We start from the raw sequence: 27,480 nt of genomic DNA on the forward strand, positions 1-27,480 counted from the left end.
ATATATATTCTTGGTTCTTTTACCGAAAGAACCAAGAATATGAATCCCTGCAGTCACGAAAGTTTTAAATCAAACAGTAAATAATATAATTTGAGCCAGGCTAATAGCTCTCTAGCGCTCCCTCTAGTGGTGGCCCTTCCATCATCAAAGTAATTGCAGCTGTACACTTTTATCAGTTATTGCCATTTATGCAGAAACACCAACAAAAATCAAAACCCGAATCATTAGCACTGTTTTGAAGCTTTCGTGACTGCAAGGATTCATACTCTTAGTTTTTTCGGTAAAGTCACGTAGGTAAAAAATGAAATTTAAAATTAATAAAAATAAAATAATGAAATTTTAAATTAATAAAAATAAAATAATATTTTTTACATACATTAGCACTGTGTTACAATAAAGAAATTCCTAGTATGTTGTTGTTTCAGGCAGGGGCCTTTCAGATGTCGTCTGTAACCGTGTCATCACAAGGAACAGAGATTTGTGTTGACTCTCTCGGATCTGGGTAGTAGGGAAATGTAACAAATCTATTCCTTGTGAGTAATCCTGAATCGTGTTTTCCAACACGAAGCAGTGTTCAACTATTCCAAGCCTTGATACTGTTCATTGCTGATGGGGTGGCCAAGCCACCTGTTGCTTGAATGTGGTGTTCGGGAACACTGCGAGAAACTACAATAGACGTGAAGAAACTTTACTTGCCGGTGTTTATTCTGTATGCACCTCCGATTAGCACGCTTGGCTACATACGATGCAACATAAGTTCAACATACATACGTACGTACAATAAAATGTAGATATTTACAGCATGTCAGTGCAGCAGCATCTCAAGGTACCGTGCGGAATCATTGGGAATATTTGTTTCGTAGAGAGAGAGAGGAAGCGATCGGCAGTGGATAAATGGAAGGCCCTGAGCCTGGGACCTAAACAGGGGCAGGGGAGTTGACACCGCATGTTGCAGGGAGAGTGCCGTTCCAGATTACACGGTGGTGGGGGGGGGGCAGAGGGGTAATGAGCAGCATCCCACATGCAACACTAAACTACAATCAAACAGGAGATGCGTTACGACGACCCCATCGTAAGTCGAAAATATCGTAAGTCGAAAATATCGTAAGTCGAAGATGGCATAGCCTACCCATGAGTCTTAAAGAATGGTGATAATTTAGCAAAACAAAGCAATTTACAGTACCGTGCTGTAAAAACGATATACTGTATGTATTTATTAATTGCAATACTGTATTGCCCAGTAAAATTTAAAGTAAAAAACAAGGTAAATTCTTAGCCTATCTGTATGAACTGCAATTTAATAGAAAGTTTTTTCAGGAAACAATCTTATCTGCTATAAAAAACTTTTAACATGCATTGAACATATCGTATCGTGGGGCGGGGGGAGGGGGCAGCAGAGGGGTAATGAGCAATCTCCCACTAAGTATCAAGTGATTTGTTCATGCTCTTTGGTTCTTTCGGTAAAGTCACGTAGTTAGAAATTAACTACGTGAAATAAACTAACTACGTGAAATAAACTAACTACGTGAAATAAACTAACTACGTGACTTTACCGAAAGAACCATAGAGTATGGATTCCTGCAGTCACGAACGCTTCAAATCTTCAAATCAAGATTGATTTGTTCATGCAGCACTAAACTACAATCGAACAGGAGAGGCCAATTTATCACCATCTATGGTACGCAACTTTAGGTATCTGATTAATATAGAATTATAGAGCGAATATTACGTCCAATCCACCGCTGAACGAGGGTGTTCACACACCTCTGCGGGATCATGAGGGTTTGTTTGACCATACTTCACCACGCTGGTCAATAATGTTTTAACCGGTATTTATTTTACCCACACGAGGAGGTAATAAGATGAATTGTTTCCGGCCAGGAATTGATCTCGTGATGATATTACAATGAGTAAAAGCGTTCTGCTTTACCAACAAATTTCAATCCTGAGCAAAAATGGGACAGATATGAACAACTGTAATATGTGTTTTAACACAAAGCTATACTAATACTCAGAATCAGCTTTGTTTCAGCTGATCTTGATTGGTCATATGCACAAGGTTTCCTTGATAACTTGAAGCAATCTCTAGCATCAATGCTGACTGCTGGGTCAATAATGATTTCCATGCCATTGAGGCCACAGGTGGCCTTAATGATGCCCTGTTGGCTGAAATGTTCAGTCAGAATATATTGATTTCTCTTGCAAAAAAAGAATCATGAGCGCTGACACAGACACTGTTAATGCATTCCTGCGATGGAGTATCATTCTTATTTCCAATCGCTTAGGGCATTATTTTTGTTTCACAAAAATTAGAAATAATGACGGCCATTTGTATTCTCATGTTATCACCGTTGATGTTGTGTTTTACTTAAATCTTATGTTACCGAAGCAGTTATTCATTACACATAGCATGACACTTTATTGAATTTTTTCTTATATTTTTATTGTGTTGTGATACAAAGACAAATATTCCCCATATAGTCATACAGTCTGTTTTGGCAACTATTTGTGAAGGCCAGCATGACGTACAGTTCTGATGTTTTCACACTGCACCAGGTACCCATTTTACGTATGTATGTTGAACTTCTTTCGCACCGCACGTAGCCAACCGCGCTAATCGGAGGTGCGGGGAAGGAAAACAAACTAAACACTAAAAGCAGTTCTAAAGAAATAAAAATGATTGAGTCAGCCTAGTGAAGGTCCCGTGCCATTTCAAATATCTCTCACTACCGATGTCAGCCATGGGCTGGGAATCAAACTCGGGCTGTCAACTTCTTGGTTCTTTCGGTAAAGTCACGTAGAAGGGAAGTAATACAATAATAAAAATAAAACATAATAAAATAAGAATTGTTTTAATAAAAATAAAACATAATAAAATAAGAATTATCTTATTATGTTTTATTTTTATTATTTTATTACTTCCCTTCTACGTGACTTTACCGAAAGAACCAAGAAGATGAATCCCTGCAGTCACGAAAGCTTTAAATCGAAATCGGGCTGTCAAGTTCAGAGTCCAGCGTACTAACCACTCTCCCCTACTGTTTGTCCACCCCTACCCACACGGCCGCACGCGTGCATGGGTAAAGGCTCCTCCAGAACTGGTGGGCGAAGAAGAAGCTGCAGCATGAGATGGAGACGACAGAGGATGACATGGCGCTGCTGCCTCAGTGGGAGCAGGACTACAGCCTGCAGCAGATCAACACCTACGGCCTCTTTGACGAATACCTGGAGATGAGTGAGTCTTTAGAGTGTCCATCGCTCAAGGGGGATGCATCAATAGATCGCCGCTGGCGTTAGCCGTGGACTGGAATCGAGCAAAGCTGCATCGGATTTTTCACGCAGTTTGCTAACCACGGTGTGTGAACATCAGCACCCGGGAAACAAAGACTAAAACTATTTTAAAATATCTTCTTGGTTCTTTCGGTAAAGTCAAGTAGAAGGAAATAATAAAATAATAAAAGTAAAACATAATACAGACCTGGTCTTCACCTGAGGACGGCTGCTTGCGTTGTGGCCGAAATGTCGTGAGAATTATTTTATTATGTTTTGTTTTTATTATTTTATTATTTCCCTTCTACGTAACTTTACCGAAAGAACCAAGAAGATGAATCCCTGCAGTCACGAAAGCTTTAAATCGATATTTTAAACTATTTATTGCTTTTTTTTTACCAGGTAAGACTCACTGAGCTATACAGCTCTTGCGAAAGCGAACTGGTCACAAATGATAGCTGAACGAAGTGGCCTATCGTGTCGAAATGTATCGCAGCCAAATACCCTAAATGCATATTTCTAAATGTGGAGGGAAAAACCGGAGGACCCGGAGAAAAATCCACGCGACCACGGGGAGAAAGAACATGGAAACTCCAAATATGCAGGCGTCAGGGTCGCGATCGAACCCACGACCTCCTGTATACCAGGTGAGGTAGTTAACATCTCCACCACCGTGGCACCAAGACGGCCGGGTGTGGAGCTTGCCTCACTACGCTCATCCCGCACCTCCGATTAGCATGGTTGGCTTCGTGCGGTGCGAATTCAGTTCGACATACGTGGATACATCCCTGCAGTCCTATAACGTTGAACAGTCTATAAAACCACTGCCGTTGTGTGCTTCTTGTGCCGGGCGCAGTCTTGCAGTTTGGCTTCACCACCATCTTCGTGGCGGCTTTCCCCCTGGCGCCGTTGCTCGCTCTGCTCAACAACATCATCGAGATCCGTCTGGACGCGTACAAGTTCGTCACGCAGTGGAGGCGTTCGCTGGCTTGCCGCGCCAAGGACATTGGTGAGCGCGCTCGTACTCGCGGATTGTTTTGACAGCGCATTCTATTCCTTGCTTTCCCACAATGTTATCCCGCTTGTACAATCGAGCGCCGTGTCATGAGATGAAGCATCCATTCGGAGCTATCGTCAAACTAAAATAAAGTGAAACGTGTATTTTACCAGGCTAAAGCCCACTGAGCTAGATAGCTATTTTTCAGAAGTGACTTAGCCACAAATGATAGCTCAGTAAAGTGGCTTATCATGTGGACATTTATGGCAGCCAAATACTCGAAATGCATGTTTCTAAATATGGTGGGAAAAACCGTAGGACCCGGAGAAAAATGCACGCGACTATAGGGAGAACTTGCAAACTCCAAATATACAGCAGGCGTCAGGGTCAGGATCGAAGCTACGACCTGCTGCATGCCAGGCGAGGTAGTTAACACCTCATATTGTTATGGAAGTCATTATTGACCCAGTAATCGGCAGAAGAGTGCAGCCCTTTATATTAGAGGACAGGCCGTAGAAGTTGATATCACAGATATACCTCTGAGATCATTTCAAGTGAACTCTGATCCATAACAATCATAACGATCCCACGTCATCTATCAATACGATCACATGGGCATGGAAATAGCCATAAGCTACTCAAAGTAATTCCCCGCGTCTTCCAATCCCCTCCACTTGACATGCACTGGTAGTAGTAGTGTAATAATACGGGAAGAAATATAATGGATATGCAGGGTTTGTCCTCGGGGGTATCTTAATTATATGAATTATTGTGAGCCGCCCATCGAGATGACATCACATGGTGCTTGGCGTCATAGGGGAAGCGAGGTGCACGCACGGTGTGTGAAGTAACGTTAATGTATTACGTTATGTAAATGATCTCAGAAATCTGATTAAAGATGCAAAAGTTGTCTTCATGAATCCAAGACTTGGAAAGCTGACGTTTTTTTTTACATCCAAAATGAATCTCTGATTTATTTATATATGTATATGCTGTGCACACGTGTGTTGCAATTCCCACTGTGACGTGAATGGTAGAGTGTGCACAATTTTGTCTGTACTCGTGGTGTTACTATGGGGTGGAGGGGTGCGTGCACAGCATCGGCTGTGACCTCGCCTCTTTTTTTGTCAACGATTGTTTTTATTGTTGTTCAAGAGCCAAGGGTACAGAAGGAATCACAGAAAAAAGCGGCTTGTGACCTGCCCTCTTAACGTGTGTGTGCGTGTGCGTGTATGCAGGGAGCGGTAGCGTAGCGGTTTGCACGCTGCGCTACGAACCCAGTGACCCGAGTTCAGATTCCCACTCACAGCCAACACCAGTGACAATGATATGAACCGGTCCTGGGTCCTCCCATAGGTCGACTCAACATCAAATGAGTACCTGGTGCGGTGTGTAAACATCGCCACTGGGGAGACAAAGGCGGTCGGGCGTGGTCCTGGCCACCCACCCCCTTACGTGCCGTGCCGGCCTTCGGAGGTGCTCGCTAAAAGCACTTGCCCAAACAGTCTGTCAAGGCTATACGGGGTGGGCGGGTGTCTTTGTCATTGTTCACGCGCGCACAAGCGCTCCGACGCACGCACCTGACATATCGTCCTCGCGCGCAGGGGTTTGGTACGGCATATTGGAGGGCATCGGAGTCGTCTCCGTCATCACCAACGCATTCGTCATCGCCGTGACGTCCGACTTCATCCCGCGTCTCGTCTACTTCTACCAATACGGGCCCTGCGCACGCATGACGGAGTCGGAGAGAGAGTAAGCGGTGCCACCGGGCGGACCAAGATTGTCATTGGCGGGGGGGGGGGGGAGTGTTGGAATGTTATTATTTGGACATAATACAAGCGCAGTGCGCCTTGTATAATAAAACTAGAATTATACTCAAGAGTCAAATTAAGACCTCTTGCCAAAATAAAACTAAACTTTGTTTCATTCTAACAGATAAGGCCCACTGAGCTGTGGAGCTCTTTTGCAGAAACGACCTGGCCATAAATGATTGCTCAATGAAATGGCTCATCAGGTGGGAATTGCGATCAGCTAAATACTCTGAACGCATTAAGTTGATGGAGGGAAAAACTGGAGGACCCGGAGGGAAATCCACGCGACCACGGGGGGCGAACTTGCCAACGCCGAATATACAGGCCTTAGTGTCGGGATCGAACCTACAACCGTCTGTATACCAGGCGAGGTAGTGAACATTTCGTCACCGTGGCGCCCATTGTGGCAGTACTCATCTCGCATGTATAGCCCTGAGCCAGTGGTGGAAGTTCCACATTCCTCTGGCAGGGGTGCGAGTCTACACAAAGGGCAATCACTGTTGACTTCCCCGCAAAAGGGATGATGGGCAGTCAGCCCCAGACCAGGATTTGAACTCGCAACATCCCCATTGCAAGCTGCTTTCCCAATAACTGAGCCACCTGGCCCAATTATATTTAATTTCACATTTTTAGAGAACAATATGTAATTGAACAACTGTTTTGTACACCAGGCAACCCAATTATGAGTACATTATTATTATTATTTGTGCAGTCTATAAAATATAAATGTTTTTTTTTTTTGTCTACGTTCCTAAATACTACGTATAAAAATAATCAATGCATTTGGTCCGAAGAACAAGATGTGAAAATACTGGATAATTATAACTTCATTAATTATCTGGGATAAATGTTAAGGCAAAGGTGTAGCCCTGCAAGTGCTTGCTCACGTTACTCATGGCGGAAGGGCTTCTGCTAGAGGAAGCACGCGAGGCTATTTCGGCCTACTTTTACACGCTGGTCAGGTGTCTTGGAAGAGGTGGAAGTACCCGCAGTTTTATACCAGCAAATGGAACCTGCCGGATCACAAGCTGTGGGATAAATGTATCCTGGTGGTTAATTACGTCATCTGGCCTATTACATAGCAGCGTTCAGCTCTCTATAGGGGAAGGAATCATAAGTGGCAGTATGCATGGTGGGTCAAGCCTGGTAGGCGAGGAATCCTTGCTTGATTTCACCTGCCTTGAATGTGTGCCTTGATGCTTTTGATATTTAAGGATGTATTGTGCTGACGAACAAGCTCTGCTTTTATTGCATGCCCTTATAAACAACAACAACAACGGCTTGCCCTGCGGCTTTTCTGACACACCGGTCCAGATGCAAGCAATAACCTTCATGCCTCCTGAGAACGAATTCTGAGATCGGTACCCGTAATTCAAAACTCAAATCAATTTTCGCAATCCTGAAGGTATCCTTTCGTAGATAATTTTGTCGACATGGCACCAGACACGATAATCGTTTAAATTGCGTGAGGCCGATGCAAAAATGTATTGGGTTGCTTGGTGTACATTTTTTTTTATAATAGTGCTGGATATATGAATACATTATTCAGTGGACATGCAATGATTAAAATGAATCATTATTTAAAATAACCTAATCAAATTGTGAATGTAATAATGGATCATTTACCATTCATCCCCAAAAAATGATATGCAAGCTATATGCTGATAAGGTGATGGAAACTTTAGAAATAAAATTGAGCAAGTACAATAAACGAAAAAAATGCAGCAATTAATTGCAATTAATTGCATCACAGGATTACTAGGGTTCTGGCAAAAGTGCAGCGTTGCAATTGCTTGCTCACGCCACTGCTGTATGAAGGGCTTTCAAAAAAGGATGCTCTAGAGATCCCCTCTGGAGGGAATTTGGCCTACTTGTATACTGTACACTGGCCAGATGTCTTGGAAAAAGGAGAGGAAGGACTATCCCAACTTTACCCCACCCAACGTGACCTGTCAATCGATCAACTGTACTGTACCCGTTCATTCTGTTCTGTACCCGTTCATTCTGTTGGGTGGACGGTGCAAAGAAAATTGTCCAACATTGTTTCAATTGCCATGCCAGGAGATCGAACCAGCGACCTCTCGATTACCGATCCAGTGAGTACTAACAATCACACCCACGGCCAAACCGAGTTTGAAGGAGATGGTGCATTTCATAGACCAATTTGGCAGTAGGAGGTGGTGAGCGTGGCCGGGATATTGCACATTTTGTTCGTAGCTACATGAACAAAAGTAATGCTTTTTTGTATGTCATACTTGACCCTGAGCTAGTGAAAACATGCGTTTTCTCTGTCTTAATTCATACAGTTGCCTGGAGGGCTATGTTAACAGCAGCCTTTCGGTGTTCAACGTCAGTGATTTTGAACCCACCGGGAATCCGTTGTCATCTCGATCGGACAAGAAGGACGGGCCACTAATTTGCAGGTATCAATGTGAAACGCGCGCACGTGCACACCCACACAGAGATCCTCCTGTGCAGCCCTGGCACAAATTGCCTGGAGCAAGTGCTGGCAGTGAGCAGAGATTGTTATTGGTAAGGATTATCATTATTATTATGGGAGTGGTACGTGGCGTGTAAGGATGCATTGATCAATCTAACAATATTGATTCTTACGCTGGAGATAGATGACGAGTGGAGGCCTAGAACCGGTTTAGATATTCGCCCCCCGATTCTGGCAGTGAACAAAAATCAAGCACAGGTCGCCGAGTTTGTACCACAACATGCCTTAATTGGTGCATGTTGGTTTAACATTCGTTTAGACGAAAGTGGACACCCTTAACTTATGCCAGTCCTTTTGGAAACAGCTGCAGCTGCCATGCATCATCAAATGTGACAACATGCAACCAAGATTGTTTGTTAAACCTAGCACTTATTGTCAAATTATAAAATGCTACCGCATGTGTTTTTTCGGTCGTGCTGTACAGCTCTCTGGCGTGTGTTCGGATTGCACCGGATGTTCTTTGTGGCACGATGTTCGACGTTTCGCTCCACACGCTTGGGGCACTCCTTCTGAAAGTGAACTTCAATTCCTGAATCCGAGCTTCAAGTTTGGCACGTGGAGCAAAACGTCGGACATCACGCCAAAACAACACGCACTACAGCCCGAAACTCCCATCGGTGACCTGTTCAATGCGGAAAATGTCAGCTTTAATCAAGTGTCCTTTAACCGTCACACCCTCCCGCCAGATACCGCGACTACAGAGAGGCCCCAAGCACAAACAGGGAGGAGCCATACAAGTTCACGCTACAGTTCTGGCACGTGCTGGCCGCCCGACTGGCTTTCATCATCGTGTTTGAGGTACGGACGGCAGAGGTCGCAACCAGGTACCCGATAGCCGTACCCTACCCGATACCCGGCTACCCGTACCCGTCCGGGTATGGGTACGGGTAGCCATTTGCAACCCTGGTGCGGCCGGGTACGGGTACGGGTAGGCCGTGAGTCACTGGTGAGTCACCGTTTGTCACTCATTTCGGGTAGGGTACAGGTACGGGTAGGGAACGGGTACCGTACCCGGCTGGGTACGGGTACGGGTACCCATTTTCGACCCTGGTGCGGCCGGGTACGGGTAGGTAAGGAATCAAAACCCGTTTGCGACCTCTGACAGACGGCCAGCGACTTCATAAGAGTTGTTTTGGCTGGAAGTGGCCAGTTTAGCGCGCTCTGGTTAGAATGCGCAGCTCACAAGTCAGAAGGTTGCGGCTTCAAGTCTTGGTCAGGACTTGGAGATAATAAAAACAAACGGAGTTATTGTTTGGTTGCGGTCGCTTGCTCGGGACGCCTGTTGATAAACGACTCGATTACGATCATCATATTACACTGATTTATTCGAATATATTTTAATTATCATCATATTGATGTTTTTAATTATGTTTGTTCATCATTCTGCTTTGAACCTGAAACTCAAAAGCACACATAATATAGATGTTGGGTTGGATCGCGTAAATATAAATGTGTCATTAAACCCACCACCACCCGACACAGCCGATTAGTAAGGTTTGTCACGTAAATAAAACATGTCAATTAGTTACTACTTCAGCACACCGGTGTGTTGGAGAGTAAACCCACAACATTTACAATTCGAGTATCGTGACGTTTCGCTGATAATTACAACCAGCCTCATCAGGCGACTCTGGCCGATGAACGAGTAACGAAGTGGCACGTTTTGTTTTACGTGACACACCTTACTAATTGGCTGCGTTGGGTGGTGGTGGGCTTAACGACACATTTATATTTACGCGGTCTAGCCAAAGAATCTCTGTTACGGATAATATTAATTCACGAAAGCCTACGCGTTAAGCAAAAGCAAACGGCAGCCTTTAAGTGTTCGCGGCAACCGAAAGCGCCGCCGAAGCCACCGTCTGTACGGCGAACTTTAACGCTGCCGCCTGTCCCCTTGCGCCTTGGTTGACAGCACCTGGTGTACTTCATCAAGCTCATCATCGCCTACATGATCCCGGACATCCCCAAGGGGCTGAAGGAGCGCATGCACCGCGAGAAGTTCCTCGTGCAGGAGATGGTGCACGAGGCGGACCTCGACGCCTTGCGCAAGGAGCGCAAGAAGACCGGCCGTTTCTTCCATGAGTGGCCCTGAGGGCTTGGCTGCCTATGCCACCGTTGAACTACTTAGAACACCCCTCCTCCCTACACCAACCCCTCCCCCCCCCCCCCCATGTGTCCATTCGCACCTGAACATATAAGAGCGTCTTTTTGTGACCTGGTTCATTAAAAAGAAGCACTTTTGTCTTCCGAATTTATTTATTTCCCATCGTTATCCCAACTGCCACTGAGACAAAGTATCCGTTCGGATATCTCGCAGTGCAACTCTTCGTGTTAGAAAATCGCCCATGGACGTGGATTTCACAGAGCTACCTCTGAGATCCCTTTGAGTGACTTCTGGTTCACGCAGTAGTGGGAAACATCTTTACACCCACTCTGCATATGAGAGTTAATGTCCGTCACGTGAATCAAACTGATATAAAACCTCTATTATGGATGATATATCATTCTTAGAGCTGGAATTTAAGCCAAACTAAACGCAGAACCAAATTCAAGTAATCGGTTGGGGTTTTTTTTTTGTGTGTGCAGTCATCGGCGAGGGGGCCTGAGACCGTTGATCACGGGCTGCTGCACGAATTCAAACGCAGGGGTCTGATCGGTGACAATTGGGCGCTCTGACCTCGGAGCCACCCGACTCCAAAACAAGGCGGCAACCGTGGCGTGGTTTGTTTTTGCCGGAGATGCTCCCACGTGGAAAAAATGGCGTGTGAGGGTTATGACTGAACAAAAATACAGCAGACAAAAAGAAGAGCAAAGCTTGAAGTAGTGAGAATGGATGATCATGTCGACTGGACGTCTGTGAGAAAAGAGCTTTATAGCTCATCGGATTCCTCCAGTCTAAATAATAAGATTTGATTTGAAACTGCCCTGGAAATCAAAACATCACTGATGCGCCAGCGGTAATGTCAACGCACTAATAACATTCATGTAAATGTTCTACAGCGCTTTCCACAAATCTTCTTAAGATTGTTAAAGATTGTCATCCTCTACACGGCACTTGGGGTGGTAAAACTCAGGGTGGAACTATTCACCCCACTGGCGAATTCAATTGATTGTCCGCGATTCAGGCTCGCAAATTCATGAATTGTTTTTTTTATCATCGTGTTGAATAGTAGCATCTCTAGTTGCTGCAGGGGTGCCATGAACACGTGACATGTAACATACAAATCAGAATACGTTGATTGTTACGTGTGTGATTCGATTAATATATTGTAAACTAAAGAATGAATATTGATCGATGCACCACCCCAACACAAGTAATATCAATGTCTGGCATATATACTATGTATAGCAGGGGGAGAGGAATGATATTTATTGGAATTTGTTGGGACGTATTTAATATGACTCAAGATGAAAAGTACTTTGTTACTTGCTGTCTCTTCTTCACATATCGTCTTCATACATTAAAATATAATCCAATGCATGAAATCTCATCCTGTTCCAAATGGCTATGTTTCAAAGCCTGTTTCTTTACCATTATATCTCATTCTCACAAAATACAACTCTTTCCAACGTAGCGTTTCACTTCAAATCAATATATTCTATTGCTGGAATCCTATTCAATTTCACAGCATTCTATTCAACTAGATTCAGATTCATTTCAGCCTATGTTATGCCCTTTAATTCCAACTGAAGTGTGGTCATTCATACAAATTATTAGTCGTTCCATGTAGAATTTCTGTACCGTATCTCAGGATTATAAGGTGCACTTATTTCCCTTCTGTATTTTACAGAAAACGGAGTGGTGCGTCTTATATTCTGGTAGGTGTGCATTAGTAACCAAATACGTATAACTTTATTGACTTTGGGTATAAGTTTGGAGGGAGGTGCGGCTTTCTTAGAATCTTAGGAATACGGTCAAATATATACCCATCAGTCCCGTTTCTGTCCCATTTGCTTTCAATACATTTTTCACAATTGAGAAATATCCAACTCACACTGTTTCAACGTACTCATGCTCGATCCACGCGTTGCCCATTAATGTTTCCTGCAGGTGCAGAATTAAGCACAAGGTTTGCTCTCGCATTCGCCTAGCATCGAGCAGAGAGGGCAGTCAACCGCTCCGTTGCCAAAGCAGGCCACTCGGCGCGACTGTTTGTCAAAGCCTCAGTATATGGACTACTCGTCTCTGTGGAAATGCGCAGTGCTCGCAGCCTGCGTTAACGTTGTACACGCGAAGGCCCCAAAACTTAAGACTGTATCTGGCGAATGCGCAGTGCGTACAGGTGTACTTTGCGCTCGCTTACGTGGACCTGCGCAAAGAGTAAGGTGCAAATAGTGGCAAGTTCTTCCCAGGTGAGTGTTTTGTTACGTTTGCACTTTTAAGGATAATAATAGCACAGCTCTGATGTGTAATTGGACGGCTCTGGACCTGTTGCTGTTGTCAGTGTGGTCATCGTTTGCTCGTGGTGGTGGGGGTGTTTATACCAAATGACTCTATAAACTGAGGCTTTTAATCTCGCTCTTTTTAAATAAATGTACTCCTTGGACATTATTTCAGCCAATATGTTTGTCTCGCAGTCTTCCCCATTCGTATGCGAGCAATGGCACAATTACAGAGCAGTCCTGTATGTGTTAGCAATCGTTTGCCATTCATGTTGTACAAATATCAATGATGATCCTTTAATAGTCATACCGCGGCTCGCAGGCAGTACATCTCGAGGCACCTTGGGGCAGAGGGGACCCCCCGTGTGTCACGAACTCAACGCAGCACCAACCAGATAGTGGACATTAGTCTGCCAGTAAGGGCGGGGGGAGGTTGGCGAATGTAGCTTAATTCCCAATCGGGTAATTGCTGGGTATGTTAATCGTTCAATCCATGCATCATCACACCCCTAGTTGTCTGTGACAAGTGGCTCAGATGACAGCAGGATAAAGTGATGAGCCGGGGTTAATGAAGACCAACTGCAGACGCGTCTCTCCTCTTGTGGTATTGGGGATGAGATGGCTTTGGCCTTGGTGCACGGAACATTGAGATGGACAAAGTTTCGGTTGCAATTAGACCCCTAGGCTTTTGGATCGATACGCCTTAACTTGCACGCCGTTACAGATGTTTAGTGCATTTCTTTTTATTCACATGATTCATTTACCGTTGTATATTCTGGTGTAGAAATGCCAGTGATGAATAACCCTTCCCCCCCTTTTTATAGCAATTTTTTAAAATAACAGTGTAATGTTATGATTGTTATAACGAGTGACTTCCTTGGCTGTTGAATAAATAGGGCACCTGTTGGTGTGCAATGAGAGGTAAATATGGCATCAAGACAAGTGTGGCGACGGAAGGCCTAGAAATGTAATGGAACTTGGTGAACCTTTCCATCATTGTAACGCTGACGAGGTTAAGTTTTGTTGTAATTTATTTCCACGCAAAGGCATCTGCGTTCAGCCATTCCCTCGCGTGAAATATTGCACACAACACACATTGGATGCTATCCACTTACTGTGTTATCATCGATCAATGTATGGAGGGGGGGTGTCTTTAAAAAACATTTCTAGGAATTTGAAATCTTTTTAAAATATAAAATGTCACCCGCCAGCCAGCCTCCCTCTCCATTGCAGTTTTTGAAAAGAAAAGTAAAAAAAAAGTTTTACGCCGTCATATTGTGGAACAACTTTTGATTATATTTTAAAGTATTTAATGTTTTATTTTTTATTTGGAGGCATATTAATATTCAAGTTGTACACCAAACTGCTATCAGTTTACACGGCTAAATAACAGTATGAATTCAATGCAAAACAGTTCTATGTATACCAACGTATGGCATGTTCTTTGTTGAAAAGTCTTCACGTAATGTTGATGGATATAATGCAAACGCTCAGCATTGTAATATCAGAATATTTAGACGACAACATAGGCATATGGCCAAAATATAGCTACAAATCATGTATACATGCATGCAGGTAAGCGCCACTTAATTCCATTTCTTAATCATACGTATATTTGTTTTAAAGCATGGTACTGTACAGCGGTGTGCACACGGGGAGACCTTGGAGAGAGAAGAATGGTAGTCATCTGACTGATTTACTTCATAATTGGCAATTTCTCTCCATCGTTAATGGGCTATACAAGTGCGACGCTAAACCAGTTGAGCCAAGGTCATGATCCATCCTCCCATTGTATCTTGGAGACGCGTGGCTGCGTAGGTTTACGTCACTGAGCTGTATATTTATCCGATGTGTTTGTGGGTTTGCCCAAGAAGCGTCCGGTCCTGAATAAGCTCGCGGCTTCGTTGAGCGAAACGTCGAATGTCGTGCCAAATAACAGGCTGTCCGCCCCTAAAACCCATCGGAGATGCTATACCTTCATAATAGAGGGTTTTTTTGGAGGGGAGGGTTTAGATGGCGTAATTATGAATTTGTCATTAAACCCGCCACCACCCGTCGCAGCCAATTGTCACGTAAACAAAACGTGGCAATTCGTTACTAGTACAGCACACCGGTGTGTTGTAGAGTCAACCCATGACGTTAGAATTACTAATTGGCTGTGTCGGATGGTGGCGGGTTTAACGACACATTCCTATTTATGCGATCTCACCCAAAAAAACACTTATGGACAATATTGGTCGCGAAAGCCTACGTCGATCTTTGGAGAGGTTCACAATTGCATTGTTGTTCTGGAAATTATGCCCCTATTTGTAACCATGAGCCAAAACATGATTGCAAACTCTCAACAGCAGCATTTGCAACATAGCAACTGATTGAATGCTTATTTTACATAAACTGTTTACACATCATAATTAATGTTTTAGTTATTATTTTCAAGAAATGTGTTTTCCAATGATGGCTACATACTCATGTGTTAATATTACATGGCATATTACAAAACCAGAGTTAACTAAAGTTGCCTTAATAGACTTCGAAAATAATAAATCGGAAATTATGTTACTATTTCTTTGTCCGTGTGAAAATGTTCATGGTCTTGCATGCACCGCTGCAATAGACGCGCAGCCATCCACAGAGGGAGCCACAGAGCTGTTTTGCCACCGAATTACCTAAAACTCAATGCTCATTGATGGGAGCGCACGTTGACATAATTAACGAGCACTTTCCACATTTGATAATTGGGTTTTTACCCTTTTATCTGGCAACAAAACTGACATATTTTTTTTACAAGGAGTCATGTTTGCATTGACCACAATACCTGCGGTCGGAATGCAAACAAAAAACACAACTCTGATCATGTATGCACTGTCCTTGAAATTGATTGGTCCACACCCGAGACAGCTTTTCTTAGAGCCTAGTCTCACATGGTGTTGGACCAGATGACGCCAAAAGGCGCACACAAGAAAAGGTGTCAGTTTTGTTGCCAGATAAAAGGGTAAAAAAACTATTATCATATTTTGCTACTGGCAAAGGAGGTTCCAATGGTGTAAATGCTTACTTTCCACATTTGTTTTACAAAAATTGTCTGGTCGTCAAGAGAAACACGAGTGGCGTTTTTTTCTCAGATTAGTGGCTCGCGAGTTTGTTTTACAGAAGCTCTGAGACTTCACGCAAATGAGGTGTAAATGGATGCCTGGCACGATGTTGCCACCCTCGGGGCACTCGCATTTCTAAATGAAGTTATAAAATCTCAGCGTGTCGGTGGAGAGGTAGCGCAACGATGAACGTGCAACACGCGCTCCTAACGTGGCGTCCTGAGTTCAATTCCTGGCCCACGGCTGACATCAGTGGCGAGAGATATCTGAATTCCACCCCCCCACCAACACTTCACCAACCTGCGAGGTGAAGTATGGTCATATGGTGAAACAACCCCCACCATCGACACATCCAGCAGTGGAATTTTTCAGACGCTGTCTTTCCGACAGACCTGTCCTTCACCTGAGGACGGCTGCTTGCGTTGTGGCCGCAACGTCGTGAGAATTGTATTTTATAATGTTGTATTTTTATTATTTTATTATTTCCCTTCTACGTGACTTTACCGAAAGAACCAAGAAGATGAATCCAGCAGTGGATTTGAAAAAAAAAGGCTGTGCATATTGTTATGTTAATCTCAACATGTACTTATCCACACTAAGAGATAGCAATTTCCCACCTGCCTTGCTATTGCGAGTAATGTTGATCGCATGACAGTTAAACCAATATTCTCAAAGATGGAATGCAGCCAAATTAAGTGCACAACATCAACTTTCTACACCCGAGGACTCGGTTTAATCGCCAGATCTTGTAGGCAAGAGAACTCCACAAGCACCTTGGAGCCAATTTAGTGCAGCTGATGTTGTACACAAACTCTCATGATGTTCAGGCGTGGAGGACTTCGTAACTAATCAACAGGGTCCACCTCTCAACATACCCAATGTGTTCCTTCTGGAGCAATGTTTTCCAGCAGCAATTATCACACTTTTACCAGGCATGTTTTTTTGACAGGGGACATGGACACCAATGAAAGAGCCCCGAGTTTAATATGTGGTAAAACAATATATATAAGAATGCAGTACGTTGAACCTGACGCCGTTGGGTCACAAAGCTTCAAGGTGCAGCCCTGAAATTTACTTAGTCGCACCAGTCGCTGGCTAAAAGTGTTTCACGCTAGCGGGAACTTAAGAGAGCCCCCTCCATGGAGAATTTGGCCTTCTCTTGCATGCTGGTCTTAGGAGAAGTGGGAGCGCCCACACTTTACTCTACCACACGCGACCTTCCGATCGACTGGACCGATCGACTGGACCGGTCGACTGACCCGTGGCGTAGTCGTTCACACTGCCGGGTGCCCGCCCGTGAATTTCAACTTCCGCGCCTTGAGATTAAATTGGGACCGGTGTAACAGGCCGTAGTATACCCCCAGGCCGTAGTATACCTGGGGTTAAAACGGCCTAGGCTAGATTATACCCGGGTATATTATAGTGTTGAGCGATATACACATGAATTACAAAATTTTTCCAACATTTTATTTAAAACTATAAACACATAGACTTTGATTGCTTCAACCATAAAAACTTTAATAATAACCCTAACCCTATCCCTAAAAATGCTTCAATTGATCAAATTGAGATTCTTACTTCCGTTTATACGCTTTTTAGATATCGATTGAGGTTCGTTTGAACTTTCACATGGGGCATATTCTGGCCTGGATGGGCATGGTCTGGCCCAGTCTAGTTTAAACCCCGGCAGGTATAGTTTAGCCAAGGACACTTTGTCCACCCGGGTATACTCTGGCCTGGGCCAAACTATACCCGGGTTTAATCGGGGCAGGTGGTTATTTTAGCCTGTTACAGCGGCAAACCTCCGCGTTACAAGTCGAGTGCGCCGACTATTTTACACCACGGCAGCGTCCCCTCGTGAAATTAAATAAGCGATGTCAGTCATTATGGCTTTCGTTGAACCGTAGATATGACTTTAGTGTCATAATGACCTTCGGATTTCATTCGCTCTCTTTGCTCACCGAGTAATGCGATGAGGGCGAGAGGTAATACGTGCAGCCATCCTTGAAGTAGCATGTTGATCCTTCTTTGTTGAAGATTATAATGATCCTCAGAATGCGGTAATATTTGGCCGTTGTGCGTCATGTTGGCAATCTCAATCAAGCATGTGCAATAGATAAAGCTGACTGAAAGAACGCAGCCTCTTTTCGACCGTGACTTCTTTGTAGCATCAAGCTTAACAGTGAAAACATCAATGCACAAATTATACCATATCGCTAGCGGGCCCAAATTACTATTATATAAAAAAAAATCTAGCAGTAATCTTACATTGATAGAAAAAAGCTAGAATTTCAGCTTCATATCAAATTTTTTTTTATGAGATTTGACATTTTTGGTTTAAAGAACACTCACAAACTGCATAGCGATTGCACGACACACGCGTCACTACATTTATTTTCCCGACCTCTGGCTCTTCAATTGACCTCGAGGTCTCATTTTTCTAACGAGAAAGATGCATGCAAAGCCATTCATCACACTTTGCATTGACGGCCAAACTGGTGCCAATGTCCATCTGGATCTCTCGCTCTATCTTGTTTGGCGCGTGTATTATTTTGGGAAAACAAGTGCGTCACACGTGTGCCCGTTGGCTTGCGGAAGAATGAGTGCAAGGAGATGTGCTCGTTGTAAAGGCAGACATCGTAGTAATATTTGCAGTTATTTCCAAATGCCACCGGTGACCCTCTGACAACCCACACATTGCCCTCAAGAGAAACTCCTCGGTCAAATTGTCATGCCCCTTTGTTGTTATTTTTTTTTTATAACTACCTTTTGTTTAACATGTTTGTTATACGCAGAATAACGGGCGACAATGTTTTTTTTTTGTGTGTGCAGTCGCAGTAATGTGTCTGAAGGTTTTATTATCCTCACAACTCCGGGCGTAACATTTTGTCAAAGTCATCCCAAGAGTGGCTGTATAAGCAAGTTCAAGCACGTGGTGTGCAGCACCTTCTTGACAATCCACTGCTGAATTTCGATTTAAAGCTTTCGTGACTGCAGGGATTCATCTTCTTGGTTCTTTCGGTAAAGTCACGTAGAAGGGAAATAATAAAAAAATAAAAATAAAACATAATAAAATACAATTCTCACGACGTTTCGGCCACAACGCAAGCAGCCGTTCTCAGGTGAAGGACCTCTGCTGGATGAGGGCCTCCCCACACCGTTGCGTGTGCCGTGGGATGTTATTCGACCACTGCTTTACCACACCTTGTCAGTGTGCGGGCTGGTGAATTATAACGATTTACATTTGTGAGGCGCATTTCATCCGTACATCCCAATGCACCGAAAGGGGTGATATGCTGCACTATCGTCTTCTGACCACCACATAATCCTGCAGCAGCCTATAACAACCTGGTATGCATGGTGGTCACCCATGCAAGCACCATCCAGGCTCAAAACATGCTTAGCTTCTGAGATTTGACATGATCCGAGCACATTGCAGGGAATTTGGTCACGTGTCCACTCATATAGAAAATGTGACATACTCTATATGTATACGAGAAATAGAGTGCATGCTCGTTCTTCTTGGTTCTTTCGGTAAAGTCACGTAGAAGGGAAATAATAAAGTAATAAAAATAAAACATTATAAATAATTATTTTATTATGTTATATTATTTTATTATGTTTTATTTTTATTATTTTATTATTTCCCTTCTACGTGACTTTACCGAAAGAACCAAGAAAGATGAATCCCTGCAGTCACGAAAGCTTTAAATCGAAATGCATGTTAGTTGTTATACATGCAACACCATTGGTTCATGCGTATTGATTGTGTTACTCGTGCAATGCAATTATGATATTGGCTGAGTGCAATATCAATTAATTGCACCGCAATAATTGGCAATTCATTTTTTTACGAAAGTGTATTTGTCTCCCCCTCAGGAACATTCCAATGTTGATTTAATATTTATTCTGTGCAGTAAATATTTAGAAGATTTTCAGTGCATTTGAGGAAAAACTATTCCTAACTGGTGTACATCGACATATTGGCTTCCAGTTCAATATTATCCAGCACTATTTGTTTAAGCGAGCAGACCTCCTGGCTTTCATCAGCAGTTACGCTTGACTTACCGGTTCTCGTTAGGAGAGTAAGGCCTATTAAACTAAAAACGGAAAGTATTTTGCTGATTGAACGGAGAGGCAATGACAGTGTGCTAGCTGCCGTACACAATGTGAAGCACACGATATAATTAATAATAATAATAACAATTATGAGGAAAGAAAGTATTTTTTTTTATATAAATACAGACGAAGACAGTTTCCCACAATTTTTGTGCGGCATGTTTGAAAGATACCCATCGTCATTACTACGCATTCATTAATCCCCCCCCCCCCCAACTTCGCGCAAGAAGTTGCTTTCAAGTGACGTCATCACATCGACGCCTCTATTTAAGGGACGAAACAGGAGGATTTCACCACAGATCTGGCTGTCGCCTGATGAAGCTGGTTGTAATTACTGGCGAAACGTCGTACTCAGATTGTAAATGCTGTGGCTTGGCTCTACAACACACCGGTGTGCTGTACTAGTAACGAATTGGCACGTTCTGTTTACATGACAAGCCTTACTAGTTGGCTGTGTTGGGTGGTGGCGGGTTTAACGACACATTTATATATTTACGCGATCTAACCCACAAAAACCTCTACTAAAGTTGTATATTTGTTTCACTGCTGCCTGTCGGCTGTCGTTGGTTAAAGACAAAATTACCACAATGCATTTCGTCTGAGCTGCTGGTTTCGCATAGTGTATAAGGCTGAGAGATGTGTGTATATGCAATGCACGTCTCTGCGTGTAGTTGAATGTACAATACTAGTTTGGTTGATGTCTTGAACCTGTCTGTGCTCGCTAATCCATATATTCCTCATTCTGTCTCTCAGTGTAATTCCATGCTGAGATTTTCACATACTATTACATAATACCACAAACGAGGCGAAAGCGTATCATTTTATTGCCTGAATGCACAATTCCACTTCAGTCAATTTACAATCGTGTCCAAACAACTCAACTGAATTACCCACGAGTAAAATGTACCTGCCTTCCACACAATTTAACAACCTTAAGTCTCCCGCACACAGATTTGAAAGTGGACAATATCGTCCTCGGAGAATGAGGGTGGGGAATGTCCTCGAGGGAAAATCACCGACGGATATACTGAAGTGGCGGTTCAAGTTCAAGTTCATGTATTAGGTGTAGCCCTGTGAGCCATTCGGCTCTTGAATCGAGTGCAACCGCAACAAACAAAAAACAAAAACATGAACAAGAAAACATCTTAAAGTGACTATGTGCAAATACAAAATTCAAGAAAAGACAGCAAAATGTTGCAGAAAAAGCCATCGTACACCAACACTGTATGCAAAAATCCCAGTGGGATGCAAGTCAAACAACAACAACCACAAGACAACTTAGATTAAGGCCATCGGTCTAACTCTGTACTACAACAAACAAACATGGCCAAACCAAAAAACTTTTCGAAAATCACCAAAATAAAGCCATAAAAGCAATGAAACAGTGAGCATAGGAACTGTGACCGAATTTTCACAATAAACGACGTAAACAACAGTGCCAGATAGGTTACAATGCCAGATAGAATTTTCCTTGCATATGTTTGCAATTTTACTTCAGTAAATCCGTCGGTGATTTTACGTGACAGTTTTACGTCCTTTCTTGACTTTCCATAACAATTGTTACACATGCATGACTTGTAAGCGGTGGTGGTCCTAGCCAATTGAGTACCCGAAACAGAAACGATCAATTTTGTAAAATCCTAGTGAGGGACAGAAGAGAGACAAGAAATAGAACTTTAGCGAGACAAGAGAAATGTAGACACAAATAGCACTGCAGTAAGATGAGAAAAGCGAAATGCAGACTTTGATTCTTTCGGCCACTTCTTTATGACCCTTGGGCTACACCCATTTCAACCTTTTAAAACAGTCTGCCTCAGCAGCAGACCATGCTTTCCCACCTCATAACGGATACTTGTGTTGCGCCTGAAACGTCGTGATTTATTTTATTTTATACCTACGTGACTTTACCGAAAAAACCAAAGAGTATAGATTTCTGCAGTCACGAAAGCTTCAAATCAAGATAGAGAGAAGATAGTTTGATTGTCTTTCATGCCAATTAGTGATATTTGTTGCACCCCTCATATTTTCGTGAATCCAGGGTACCCGTGAGCTACTTCGGGCACGTAAGCTTCTGTTATATCCGGTGAGCGTTTGTCCCGTGCCACCCGCTCGCTGTCCGCCAGAATCCACGGATGGCACTGACATTGGAAAATGCACGTCGGGGCAAAGCATTTAACATTTCCATTAGCTCACAAAGGCTTTGCCGGCAGGTTATATCATTATTATTTTTCACACAAGTCATGGCATATGCATGGGGATTGGGTGGTAATCCGAAAACAAATCCACACCTTTTGTCGCTGCAATTTCCAAATGTGGAAATTTGAAGTTGGCTGGTTACAGAGTATTGGAAAAAAAGTGGCCTTTCAGGTCCCTCTGCCAAGAGACTCCAGCCTGGGGAACAGAGGCAGCTGAGTCGTCACCGACGTGAAGGGCATTTCTATTTTCTCTTCTGGATTTGCTAGCAGCAGCAGTTAACTAAAACTTTATTTATTTTACCAGGTAAGGCCCACCGAGCTATGTAGCTCTCTATCAGTAGGGACCTGGCTATCACAAATGATGGTCCAACAAAGCGCTTATTGCGTGGAAAGTTCTGGTAGCCAAATACTCTAAACGAATGTTGATTCTAAATGTGGAGGGAAGAAAAAATCGGAGGACCCGGAGAAAAATCCACGCAACCATGGGGGGAGAACGTGCAAACTTCAAATATACAGCCGTCAGGGTCGGGATCGAGATCGAACCTACGAATTCCTGCATACCAGGCGAGGTAGTTGACATCTCGCCACCGCTGCACCCCAACTTTTGCAGTTGTACGTGCCCAAGAGTGTGTTCTTCATGGTAAAGATATCGGTAACGTTGCAGCCCTGCAATTGCTTGCTCAAGCAACTCCTGGTGGAAGGGTGTCAACCAGAGCGATCACGAGGGGTTACTATGCCATGCTGGCCAGACGTCTTGTAAGACATGTAAAGGCACCACACTTTACCCCACCACATGCTACTCACCGATCGACTAACATTGGTGCACCCATTTACATCGCTGGGTGGACAGGGGTCGCAGAGATTTAGAGAAACTTGCACCATTTGCAGAGAGATTTAATAAACTTGCACCATTTTTTCAACTGCCGTGCAGGGAAATTTCATTGAAATGGTGATTGCAAGGACAGTGTGATAACCATTACATCACATTAGCATTCTACATCGCGCCCCCATAAGTATTAGTAGCATTACATACAGCCTGGTGTAGCTACACATGTAGAAAAATGCAATTATAAGTAGAATCTTTCATTTAGCGCACAGCTAACTAACACAGGACAAGCTCTCATTACATTTGTGTTTGGTTGAAGTGCTGATTGTCTTGTGTGTGTGTGTGGGTGTTCGAGTTGTTTCATCAAGTGTTGGTGATCTCCTATTTTGTAACGACCTAAACTGTATTAGACAATGTCACTCGTGCTTTGATTTCTCTCGTTAGAATAACCTCTTAAGATATCCCCAAACACAGTTGGGTCACACGGATATATTTCAATAAAACAGAGAGGCCGTTAATTTGGGGTAATCCCAGGCTTTGTGTGGGCTGCGGTGGTGATGAACTGGTACATTTCACCGACTTGACAATACTGAGGAATAAATAAGCAATGTAGTGCAGTTCCAAAGTTAATTCGCCTACCTCCCAAAACAATAGAAAATGCAATTCGGTCGGTTTCAAGATTCCAAGTAGAAACTTTTTTAATTAATAATCATCAGCCGGGATGGTCAATCCACTGCCGGATAAAAGCCACACACACGATCGTGCGATATAATAATTCACCACGATTGTTTTTCTTTATTATCAGAGCTAGAATTTAACCAAATTAAGTGTGGATGAAAACAATTGTACATGACGCACTTGACAGTACAGTAACTGGAGCTGGCACCGTGAACTCACTACACTCGAAAACCCAGTTTAATCATGGGCAGCCGATGACTGGATTCAAACGCAGGATCACAGTCATACCGGCTCGGCGCTCTAACCAGTGATCCACCGAATATACTTGCAGGACATAGCTCTCAAAGAGACTCAACGCAGGTTTGATCATCCACGGTCCGTCACTGTGTTTACTCAACGTGTGTTAAGCCTAACACATATTCTTAGTTTTTTTGGTAAAGTCACGTCGGTAAAAAATTCAAATTAATGAAATAAAAATAAAATAAAAATCACGACGTTTCGGAGGCAACACAAGCTTCCGTCTTCAGGTGGAACCGTCACAGCACGATAGCTGTATCAAGTAAGAGAAATTCCAAGAAAACAGTCCTTGTATATATACTGGTTGAGGGTGGGAGGAGCCTACTGCTTACGGGAGGTGCTGCCAGACTGTAAGTTATGCTCCAGCGAGCGTGCGACCGATACCATGATTTACACCATTGGAACCTCATTTGCCAGTAAAAAATATGATAATTGTTTTTTTAACCCTTCCACCTGGCAACAAAACTGGCACCTTTTTTTTAACAAGGAGTCATGTTTGCATAGACCACAATACCTGCAGTCATAATTCAAACAAAAAACATAACTCTGATAATGTGCACTGTCCTTGAAATTGATTGATCCACACCCGAGACAGCTTTCCTTAGAGCCTAGTCTCACATGGGTTGGACCAGATGACGCCAAAAAGGCGTCATGACTCCTTGTAAAAAAAAGGTGTCAGTTTTGTTGCCAGATGGAAGGGTAAAAAAAAACAATTATCGATATCATGATCCCTGAAAAGCGGCTCTCCCGGTGCCTGGCGGGTCCCGTGATCTCAATCCCCGAGATGGGATGCTGGACGATGGTACCCTCAGCTGTCTTTGACGCCACGACCTCGCACAATGAGAAGGTCGTTAATGAATGAGCAGTGTCGATTTAAAGCTTTCGTGACTGCTTGGTTCTTTCGGTAAAATCACGTAGGAAGGGAAATAATAAAATAATAAAAATAAAACATAATAAAATAATTCTCACGACGTTTCGGCCACAACGCAAGCAGCCGTCCTCGGGTGAAGACCAGGTCTGTCGCTGTCTCCCCGACAGACCTGCTGTCTCCCCGACAGACCTGCTGTCTCCCCGACAGACCTGCTGTCTCCCCGACAGACCTGCTGTCTCCCCGACAGACCTGCTGTCTCCCCGACAGACCTGCTGTCTCCCCGACAGACCTGCTGTCTCCCCGACAGACCTGCTGTCTCCCCGACAGACCTGCTGTCTCCCCGACAGACCTGCTGTCTCCCCGACAGACCTGCTGTCTCCCCGACAGACCTGCTGTCTCCCCGACAGACCTGCTGTCTCCCCGACAGACCTGCTGTCTCCCCGACAGACCTGCTGTCTCCCCGACAGACCTGGTCTTCACCTGAGGACGGCTTTATTTTTATTATTTTATTATTTCCCTTCCTACGTGACTTTACCGAAAGAACCAAGAAGATGAATGAGCAGTGGTTGGCTAAGAATGGCCAAGGTGGGATCGAGGAGTGTGTGCCAGCTGATGTCAGTGCGTGGGCAGCTGTGTAGAAAGCCTCATGTTACAAAGCAAATGAAATAACAAGTAATTATCATCGATATGACTCCGTGTTCCTCCCTGTCATCATTTATCGAGGTTTTATTATCCATGACCATGACGCACGGTTGTTATTCCAAAGGGCAAATATACAAATTGATGGCTTTTTCCTACCCTATCCTGAATATTGTTATAATTATTATAATTGTTCCGCTGTTTGTCTACTTGAATGGGATGCTTTGAAATGATTTGTCATTCTTCGTGTGTTATTTGGTGAAACAACTCATCTGACCTTGAATGCGTATCCATCGCTTCTATATCACCTACGCGCAGCTGCGTTTTAATTGGGAGAGGAACCCTTTGATATGCGAATATCTTAAATGCCCAAGAAGGCAAAACACACAAAAAAATGTGCATTCCCGAACGAGGTATTTGCAGCAAAAACGAATCATTGGCCGTACAACTCCGTATGAGTAATTTTAAAACAAGTATGTGCTGTATGTTGCACTTCTTTCGCACCGTACGTGGCCAATAGTGATCATTATCGGAGGTGCGAAATAAACGTACTCTGGTCCACTGATTGACCTGAGGGTGAGCAAAGGTAGCTGATGTTAAGACATGCGTTGGCCCGATTTGTTTAACTTATTAGCCCAAACAATTGAGGGTACATTTTTTCTATATTTGAAGTTTTCGTGACTGCAAGGATCCATACTCTTTGTTTTTTTCGGTAAAATCACGTGGGTATTTTTTTTGTCGTGTCGTGCACTGTACTTTAACTGATGACATGCCTGAAACGTTTGACCGTACAATGTCTATGACTGCCACTAATCATGAATCTACCGCTAGTTACAGGTACATCCAGCCTTCTGTTAATCCGTGTGGGTCGTGGTGTTTTTTTTTTTTATCCACGCTTCACCACGCTGCTCGATCACTGTGGGCTTGTGAAGGTCGGGGGGGGGGGGCATTGACTCGGAACCATAAAAGTACAGCACAACAATGGATGTTGCTGCGCTGCCCACGGTTCCTCACAGCAGAACTCCGCGGTCGCATCTAACGCCTGCCTTTTTTAATCCTTTATATTAAGTTCGCTTGCTTGCTTAGGACCGTGCAAATCTTTCGGTCGTTTTTTAACTTACTTCCCGTGATCCAATCGAGCTGACATTTTCCACACAGACTCGTTGTGCGTGACAATTAATGTTCGTGAAAAAATGTTTTCCAAAATTGTACACTTTTTCGGACAAAAATATATTTAATTACCAATTGCTTAATGGTGCAATGCAATCATCTGACCCATAGGTGGCAGCCATCTCAAGCCAGAGGACGAGAGGACTCTAGCCGCCACGCATATAAAGGATTTATATTTTACGGGTTATACTTATTTGTGTGCATGGCTGTTGCCCCTTCCAAGCTTCAGAGATCTGACGAGATTGGTTGCATTCCAGGCAATGTGGTCGTGCGTTTGAGGCAGCTACAGTGTAGCCAGCCTTATTAGGGATTGCCACAACAAACACATGTGTGCTGAGCTTAAAACAGATGAAAAAGTACTGTGTATCCTAACCACGGAGGATGCATTGTTCTATGTACAATGCATCCACGTCACCTGAGCTGAAAAGCATGGCCATTCATGTTTTTTTTTAAGAATTAGTTGTTTTTTTACAGCTGTGTATTTGAATCAGTTGGTCTCATTTCTAAATATTCATTTGCAGCGCATGCATATGGGTAGTTTGTTGGTGCGTTCAAAATTGTGCTTTCATCATAGCTCTATAATGTAACAGCACAACCATGAGAAATGCTGTGGTGTGAAGTTCTGTTATTAA

General features: G+C 43.5%; 1 protein-coding gene across 1 annotated transcript in view; it reads left to right on the top strand.

The window, feature by feature from the left end:
* The window catches only part of ANO4 (anoctamin 4), a 177,351-nt gene extending 161,828 nt beyond the window's left edge, over window positions 1–15,523 (top strand). The window contains exons 22-27 of the mRNA XM_061566746.1: window positions 3,087–3,235; window positions 4,127–4,279; window positions 5,872–6,019; window positions 8,385–8,501; window positions 9,265–9,376; window positions 10,491–15,523. Coding sequence (XP_061422730.1) covers window positions 3,087–3,235; window positions 4,127–4,279; window positions 5,872–6,019; window positions 8,385–8,501; window positions 9,265–9,376; window positions 10,491–10,670 — 859 coding nt within the window. The 3' untranslated portion in view covers window positions 10,671–15,523. The remainder of the gene's footprint in view (window positions 1–3,086; window positions 3,236–4,126; window positions 4,280–5,871; window positions 6,020–8,384; window positions 8,502–9,264; window positions 9,377–10,490) is intronic.
* The last annotated feature ends 11,957 nt before the right edge of the window (window positions 15,524–27,480 follow it).

This window comes from Lethenteron reissneri, chromosome 37 (assembly GCF_015708825.2).
Source record: "Lethenteron reissneri isolate LAM-NWPU_2019-01 chromosome 37, ASM1570882v1, whole genome shotgun sequence".
NCBI classification, from domain to species: Eukaryota; Metazoa; Chordata; class Hyperoartia; order Petromyzontiformes; family Petromyzontidae; genus Lethenteron; species Lethenteron reissneri.